This window comes from Sinocyclocheilus anshuiensis, unplaced genomic scaffold (assembly GCF_001515605.1).
Source record: "Sinocyclocheilus anshuiensis isolate Anshui unplaced genomic scaffold, SAMN03320099.WGS_v1.1 scaffold742, whole genome shotgun sequence".
Lineage (NCBI taxonomy): Eukaryota > Metazoa > Chordata > Actinopteri > Cypriniformes > Cyprinidae > Sinocyclocheilus > Sinocyclocheilus anshuiensis.
This window is the reverse complement of record NW_015544169.1, coordinates 338,343-346,894: the sequence shown is the minus strand read 5'-3', so window position 1 is coordinate 346,894 and position 8,552 is coordinate 338,343. Positions and strand designations below refer to the sequence as shown.

At 44.0% G+C, this 8,552-nt stretch overlaps 1 protein-coding gene across 3 annotated transcripts in view; it reads left to right on the top strand.

Moving 5' to 3' along the window:
* Window positions 1-237: 237 nt before the first annotated feature.
* Window positions 238-8,552, top strand: part of LOC107695985 (YLP motif-containing protein 1-like) — a 19,211-nt gene continuing 10,896 nt past the window's right edge. For 2 of the 3 annotated variants that reach the window (XR_001635047.1, XM_016496114.1), the window contains exons 1-12: window positions 238-1,000; window positions 2,137-2,337; window positions 2,477-2,674; window positions 2,799-3,367; window positions 3,455-5,575; window positions 5,689-5,815; window positions 5,912-6,068; window positions 6,148-6,237; window positions 6,317-6,482; window positions 6,691-6,848; window positions 7,235-7,389; window positions 7,471-7,533. Coding sequence is in view for 2 of the 3 variants with exons in the window: in XM_016496114.1 (XP_016351600.1) it covers window positions 497-1,000; window positions 2,137-2,337; window positions 2,477-2,674; window positions 2,799-3,367; window positions 3,455-5,575; window positions 5,689-5,815; window positions 5,912-6,068; window positions 6,148-6,237; window positions 6,317-6,482; window positions 6,691-6,848; window positions 7,235-7,389; window positions 7,471-7,533 (4,509 nt within the window). In the remaining variant the exon portion in view is untranslated. The remainder of the gene's footprint in view (window positions 1,001-2,136; window positions 2,338-2,476; window positions 2,675-2,798; window positions 3,368-3,454; window positions 5,576-5,688; window positions 5,816-5,911; window positions 6,069-6,147; window positions 6,238-6,316; window positions 6,483-6,690; window positions 6,849-7,234; window positions 7,390-7,470; window positions 7,534-8,552) is intronic. The other variant, XM_016496115.1, reaches the window with a different exon arrangement.

Below are 8,552 nucleotides of genomic sequence, written 5' to 3'. Positions count from 1 at the left end.
AACCAGGCCCATCTTTCTCTACTCATGGCTTTTATAAACTGTGCTTCTTATGGTTTTCATTGACAAACAAAATAAAAAATACATTTTAAAATGCATTACTTCAAATTTGAAGAATAAAATTCGGCTTGAGAAAAGAGTATTGACTTGAATCGCTGAACCAGTGCGACAGGTGGCGCTAATGCGCCTGTCTTTCATGCGGAAGAGTAAAAGAAATGCGATGACGTGCTACGCAAAGTGAGCGTCATGCTGACGCTCAGACGCATGCTCGTCGAGGAAACAGCGTTCAGACAATAATTATGAATATAAACATCGTATGTTTTGCACATCTGTGAAGATATATATATATATATTTTTTTTTAACTTTCGTATGATAGTTAGAGCCTGGCTAATAAGTGCGACCATATCTGCAAACAGTACTAGCGATAGTTACGAAGTAACCGGCTTTATGCGATCAGGCGGCTAGGCCTTGCCTGGCCCGCAGTGTCTCGGTTCAAGCATGCATCCCTCCTGGGGCGGTTACGGAGGTGGACACCAGCCTCCTCTACACCTCGGCCCGCGGCCTCATCAGTTTAGGGAAGCTCAGCCTCCAGCAGCAGCAGGAGGAGGATTGGGGGGATATGGCGCTCCATCTAATTTCTCTAGTTTACAAGAACAGCATTTACAACAAATGCAGCAGTTGCAGCAGCTCCATCTGAAGCAGCTGCAGTCGGTGCTGCATCACCCCGGCAACGCCGCCAGCGGCAGCGGGCCTTCGAACTGGCAAACAGGCGGTGTCGGCCACACCGCACCGCCCAACAGCTTTCAAGATCCATCCGCTCTAAGAGGTCCCGCTGGCCCCCCTCAACTTCAGCCTCCGCCACCAGATGGGAAACCTCCAGCTCCCGAGCCTTCATCATCTTCATCGCCTGCAGTGAAGAGCCCCGCTCCAGCACCAAAGGTTAGCGATGCCAGTGCGTTGGTGGCGGATGAAAAGCCCGACTTTTCGTCGATGTCTCTGCAGGCAAGCTTCTGTGGCATGCTTTAATATTAATTTCGTATTGTTGCAATAGGCACAATTATACAAATTACATTTCCAGATCTTGTAGATCACGATAGTACATTATGATTACAATATTAATCAATTATACTTGTCGTTCCTTTCTAAAATGACTGTCATGTTCTGCTGTGTGGTATATCATAAATTTAAACAGCACGTTCTTGATTATTTTATCATACATGTCGTTTTTATGGCTTTATATTAGCTGACACATTGTTAGTTACATTATTTGTTCGTTGATTTGTCAGTGTTATTGAGCAATGGCAAAAAAAAGGTGATTAAAATGGTGAAAACCTTTTCACAGCCCCTAGAATACATCTTAAAAGCTTATGCACATTTTGTCAACCAAACAAACAAACAAACACAAAAAAAAAAACATTATCCTATGGTGCTGTGTTATTGAATACAGTTTGACAGTTTCCCAAAGTCCAAAAAGTTTTCACATTTTCATTTCAGCCAAAAATGAAAATTTGCTGAAAATGTTATCACCCACAGGCCATAAAAGTTGTAGATGAGTTTGTTTGTTCATCTGAAGACATTTAACTTGTTCATTAATGGATCCTCTGCAATGAATGGGTGCCGTAAGAGTCCAAACCATAATCCACATAACTCCAGTCCATCAATTAACATTTTGTGAAACCAAAAACTGTGTGTTTGTAAGAAATAAATCCATCATTAACACTTTTAAAAAAATTTTTATTTAAACCATTGTTTTCGGCTGAAATGTGAGCAATTGTTTCAAGTTAAAACTCCTTAATAATGACATTTGTTTGTTAAAACATGCAGCTTTTTTTAACTTCATGACACATTCATTGATGGACTGGAGTAGTGTGGATTGTGATGTTTTTATCAGCTGTTTGGACTCTCATTCTGATGGCACCCATTCACTGAAGAGGATCCACTGGTGAGCAAGTGATGTAATGCTAAATTTCTCCAAATCTGTTCTGATGACGAAACAAACTCATGTACTCATCAACTCATCTAGATGGCCTAAGAGTGGAGAGTTGGGTGAATTATTTCTAAGTAAATATTCACTTTAAATTCACTCCTAAGGACTATGGTTAGTCAAATGTTGTTACATTTGTATTTATTGTGTACAGGAGCAGCAGGAATATTGGTATCAGCAGCATCGTCAAAATTTGCAAAAGCTGAAAAACGAGAAGGCGAAGCAGAATCAAAGTTCATCTAATGGAAACAATGCTCCTGCTCCACCTCCTCCAATTGAACCCCCAAAGAGCACACCTCCTCCCCCACCTCCCAAAGAAGAACCCCCTCCTCCCCCACCACCAGAGGAATCAAAGGTAATTTATAATAGTAATATATAGTGATTTGCTCATGCATTGTGTGTATATATTTATTTAACCTGTTCTGTGCCTTCAAAAATGTGGTACCATGTCAGTTGATTACTTTTATTTAATTGATTACTGATATTCACCACAGCCCAGTGGCATCACTGATACAGGAGACCCAGCTGAAGCAGCACGTCTTCAACAGCTGCAGGCGGCAGCTGCCCATTGGCAGCATGTGCAGCATCAAAGGGCCAGCATTCAGTACCAGGCATTGATGCAAGAGCATGCTCAACTACAGCAGGTCCTGCAACAGTACCAACAGGTTATTCAACAGCCAGCTCATCTCCAGGTGCAATTTCTTGTCTTATTATATTGTTAGCTTTGAAAATATTTTGGTCTAGAGCAGAAACATAAGAAAAATGTAACAAAGTAACGATATCATTTTATTATGATTGTTTAATTATATCCACCAGACAATGCCCTTGGAGATGCAATTGCAGCACTATGAAATGCAGCAACAGCGATTTGCTCCCTTGTACCAAGAGTGGGACAGGCACTTTAATTTGTGGTTAGAACAGTTTCAGGCATACCCACACAAAGACCAGCTACATGATTACGAAGCCCAGTGGAGACAATGGCAAGAGCAAATGAATTCAACTTCAGCGCATCTGCAAGAGAGAGTCACAACTCTAAGAGCTATGAAGCATCAGTATGGTACAGCTTCTTCGTATGGGGGCATGATGGGACCATGTGGGCAACACCGACTCCCCGGACCAAATGGAAACATGCATTTAGCCAGCCCAGGGCTTCCATCTATGCCTCCACCAGTTAACATGGATGCCATGCCAGGACCTTCACCACAGGCCCCGCCACCTTCTGGACCGGTTATTCCACAGGGACCATCACCTGTACAACGTTTCCCATCTTCTAGTTCAGATTCTGTCTCTGAAACAGGTAAAACAGCTGGACCACCTGGACCAGTGGTTCGTCCTTCTCGACCTCCTGGGCCCCCTGAGCCTCATGGAAGATTTGATGGCCCGAGGTAATGCATTTAGAATAAGGATTGCACACATTATTAGCACATTTTTCTGGAGCTGGGTTACTGATTTTTATTTATTTTCTTTTTCAGGTTTGAAGGTCCCAGAGGCCCTCGGTTTGAACAGCCACCCCAGCAACGGTTTAGTGCACCACCTAGATTTGACACTGGTCAGCGATTTAACCGACCTCCCAGAGGTATTCCTCCTCGTCCTGGGACTCCAGCAAGACCTGAGACCCCCCCTAGGCAGAATGCACCTACACGATTTGAAAGACCCCCTGTACCTCCTCAACAACCAGGGTATGGAGGGCAATCCAGTCCTGTCCCTAGCGTTCAAACGAAGCAACAATCAGCAAAACCTGATGCACCACCAGTTGCTCCATCTCAAATGGGCCCAGAAAAAAACAAAAATACCCACAATCAAAATAACAAAAAAGATGGTGCTTCTACTGGTCCGTCACTGACAGATGACGTCTTGGACTCAGCGGATGGATTTTTTATTCAGAGTGGACCCATTCCCCAAACTCAGGATAATACATCTGACAATACTATTGCTGATACTGCAAAACAGGATAAGTTAAAAGAAGATACTACTAAACCATTCCTACCTACAGAAAGTCCAAACACCACCAACAAAAACTCTCAGAAGTTGAGCTCACAACCTTCTAAAACCAACAATGTTACTAACGGGCCACCACAACAAGCAAAGCCTCCTCCAAATTATATGTTTAAACCTGATACTCCTAAGGAGGCTCCTAGGGGGCCACATGTGATGAATCAGACAGGCCCACCGCAGGTAACCCGAGGAAGGGGAAGGGGCCAAGGGCCATTGCCTCTCAGAGGCAGGGGCCGTGCACGTGGTCGAGGGCATTACGGAGGACAAATGGTTGATCCCAACTGTCGGAGAGAAATTGTGTCAGAGGATCCCTATGACCATCAGCAACCAGATTCCATAACGCACGGAGAGGACCAGGATTCGGCTTGGAGAGACCCCTCTTTAGAAGGACCTGGAGAAATGGAGGACCAGGAAGCACCCCATGAGATGTGGCATCCAGAGGAGGAACTCTTCCCAGAAGAGTACTATGAAGATCCTAGAGAGAGAAGACCTCCAGTGAGTCACAGGGAGCACCTAGAGAGCACTCATCCAGATGAACACTGGGAAGAAGAACCACAGGAATACTGGGAGGAAGAAGATCCATACTGGACAAAGAGAAGACCTCCCATGCATGCTAGACCTCCTTTTCCTCCAGGTGCCCCCAGAAGACCCCCATTCCATCCTCGATTTATGCTTCATGGTCCAAGACGCCCCCCTCCTACTGGCCCCCCACATGGACCTCCTCACATGGGACCACGTGGGGTAATGGGACCACGGTTCAGACGGGGTCTAGGCCCATGGGGACCACCACCCCGCCATGACATGATGGAGCGAGACATGAGACAGCCACCACCTCCTCATGAAATCTTGGCAAGGGAACCAGCTGGACCCCTTGGATATGAAGAAGAAATGGACAGAGAACCTGGATGGACTCATCCTCGTGGGAGGGGGCTGAGATGTCCTCCTTTACCTGCCCATGAAATTGAGAGAGAGATTAGAAGACCTCCGATGAGGCCCACAATGGCAAGGGAGAGGTGGCATGGCCTACCACCACACGAAGAAGGAAATTATGAGGAGGAATACCCTTATGGTGCAGAGGATGATGCGTACAGGAGGCCAACCCATGAATATCATGAAGATTATGAGCAAGACGATGAGTATTACGGTTCTCGTGAGGAATGGGGCAGGGAGCAGCCTGACAGAGAATATCCACCATGTCGTCCCCCAGAGCACATTAGAGAGGATCACTGGTTGGAGGGAAGAGAAAGGTCATTCCCATATGAAGATGAGAATCGGTATAGAGAGGAACGGAGAGGACCACCTTATGCTGATGATCTACCTTATCAAGAACGTGATCGGGAGCCTCCTTATCACTCTCGTTCTGATTGGGAAAGGATCCCTCCTCCACCCCCACCAGAGAGAGCTTACTCTCATACAGTCGGTGAAACGGAGCCCCATTATGAACACAGCCCAGAGCCGCTAGCTGGCCTGCCTGCATCTCAAGCCCTTGATCCTCCACTTGAGCGGTCTTCACCTAGTGCTACTAAAACCGTACTTGCTCTTTCTCAAAGGCAGCATGAGATCATTCTCAAAGCTGCCCAGGAGCTGAAAATGATAAGGTAGAAGCAATTCCCAGCACTGTCTTTATTTAAACAACTTTCAAGTCATACAGTCCAACTATCTGATATTTCTTAAGTTAAAATATTAACTTGGGTGACATGTTTGCTCATAGAGAGCTCCAGGAAAACAAGTTGGTTTTGGGAGAAGCTTCAAACCCAGAGTCAGCTGGGTTGCCTCCAGAACTTCCCCCTGGAATTCTTGGATTGGAAATTCCACCTGAGGTTAAAAGTGCTCTGCAGGTATGCCAACCTTGAGTTTCAAATCACACTCTTTGATTCAGAAACTAATTTCCAGTATTGCAATAGTATTGCTTGACCATTTTGTTTTTCTTAAAGGCTACCAATTTATTGTCAGAAACGGGACAGACTAGTCAACCTTTAGAAGCTGCTTTGTCCCCTTCAAATCAATCTACAGGCTTCCTTCATTCTTCTTCAGCACCTGCCCCTACAGCCACATTCATTGCTAAAACAGTGGACTATGGGCATGGCCGGGGTCAGTATATGTTCTACCTGTGATAACTGATGTGATTTTAAATGTATATGGACAAACTACATTTTTTTTTGTTCAGCAGATGTTGGTGCCACAGTGGAAAGGATTTCTTATGGAGAGAGGATTGTTTTGAGACCTACTCCACTGCCATCTGAGCGACTTTATGAGAAAGGTTGGTTCTTTTCTTTTAATTTGAAAGAACACTGTTTTGGTTTATTTTAATTCATGTCTGTGTTGAACCGCTTAATTAGAACTGCTAGGCCACAGAGACCCGTACTATGACAGAAGAAGTGACCCTTATGGCGGTCCCAGAGATTATGACAGGGATTGGGAGAGAGATCCGTACAGAGAGAAGCCACCTCTGGATTATGAGCGAGACAGATATGAAAGGGACCGTTACCTGCGAGAAGAAGAACGGTAGGGTACTTCCAGACCTTCACAGTTGCAAATGTTATGAGTGTTATGTATATTATACCCATATTAGTTCATTTAATGTTAAACATTTCATTACCTACATCAAAACGTCTGTGAAGAGCACCAAGTTGGACTGGAAGAAAGTGTGGCAATATATATCTGGAATGTTGTTTTGATAATTTATTTATTTTTTTTTGTATGTCTGGTTTAGACCTCCACTTGGGCCTCGTCCAGGACACAGAGACAGAGAAAAAGATCATCCAAGCCGCTCAAGCAGGGATCGTGAGGTTTATAACCGACCAAGCTATGACAGGTCTTCATATGAAAGGAATCTTGAGCATTATGACCATGGATCCTCAAGCTATGGTAGTAAGTGAAAATGTAAAAGATTCCATCTGTCCATGTTTAATGATAAGGCATCTGTAAGAAATCCATTGGTGATCTCATTATGGCTTAATCAAATGATCTCTGTTGGTTTGAACAACATGGCCAACTCAACACAGCAACATTGGCTTAGCTAACGTTGTGACTTTGGGTTGAGAATATTTGTCCAACGAAAGGTGTTTGGGGAAACCTGATGGAAATCTTTTTGCAGTTCCTTTTGGTGAAGCTAGTGGCATAGAAAGTGCACACCTATAAAGATCCTGTTACACAAGCCATTTCAAATGTGATGGCAGTTTACCATAAATAACTGAGTAATTGCTAAGCTTGAAAAGTTGAGGTTGAGTTGTAAGATGCCTGTATCTCGTACCCAGGTGATCGGAGGAGTTATCCAGATGAGCGCCCTCCACCACCCACATCACTGCCCCCTTCTGCTCCTGTTGCTCCCCCTCGTGTGGAAAAGAAACCAGAGACAAAGAATGCTGAGGACATCCTCAAATCCCCAGGTCGAATGACTCGGCCTGACAGGGTATACCACAATTTTCTTCTCCTTCAGAATCTTCTTCTAAATCATCTTCTGAACTCCATGCTCAGTTTTTTTTCTTTTCAGATTGTGGTCATCATGCGTGGATTACCTGGAAGTGGCAAAAGTCATGTCGCAAAACTTATTAGGGTAATATTTTTTGTTTTGTCTCCATATATACTGCTAATCTTAACTTTGATGTTGATTTATTTTTTCTTTTAATGCACTTGGCCTGTTGGCCTCAGCTGGTCCTGATGGTGAACTTGACACTCTTGTAGAAACAAACCTCAGTCTGAAGGTGGATGAGGGAGTTGCTTTAATGTCTTTATTGTTATTAAAGGGGACATCGGATGCCCATTTTCCACAAGTTGTTATGATTCTTTAGGGTCTCCATGAAATGTCTGCAACATACTGTGGTTAAAATCCCTCAACGGTCGTGTAAAACAACACCCTTTTTACCTTGTCAAAAACATTTGGTGCATGTCTCTTTAAATGATAATGAGCTACTGCTCACCCCACCCCTCTTTGCCGTTTTTTTTTGTGTATTTTTTGGTGCATTACCATCAAAAACAAAACTAATCCACTGCGTCCTCAGTGGCTCTCATGTCGGGAGAAAATGAAGACTCTTATGTTCACTTTTATATCCAACTACAAAACACCTGCACTGCTTACAAGACCTTGTTTGTCGCTACAGCTGCTCGAGCGCGGAGAAAATGGCAGACAGCGTACAACTGACAAAGCACGGAAATATGCTAATACGGGACAGTCCGTCAGCGATCGTGGGCGGGGCCTGAGCAGTATGACATTATATTGCTAGGAAAATCAAAACGGCCTGATAATTGAGACTTCAGGTTTTTTGGGGACTAAAAGAAGAATGAATGGATTCTTATCATTGCAGGATGGTTGTCCACACTGCTAAGACACAAACACCATATATGCAAACACCATGTAAAGGTGAATTTTGCATCCGATGTCCCCTTTAAAGGGGTGGTTGATTGTGATTTCACTTTTTTAACGTTAGTTGCTAACATAAGCAGTAGCATTTACAAATAACAGCATATCTAAAAGTATGAGACAACAACAAACAAAAAACATAGGCCTAAAAGACGTGCTTCCACAGGTTCTGCAGGATCCTCTTCAATAATATCCTCTGCGTCTCAATCGGGCTC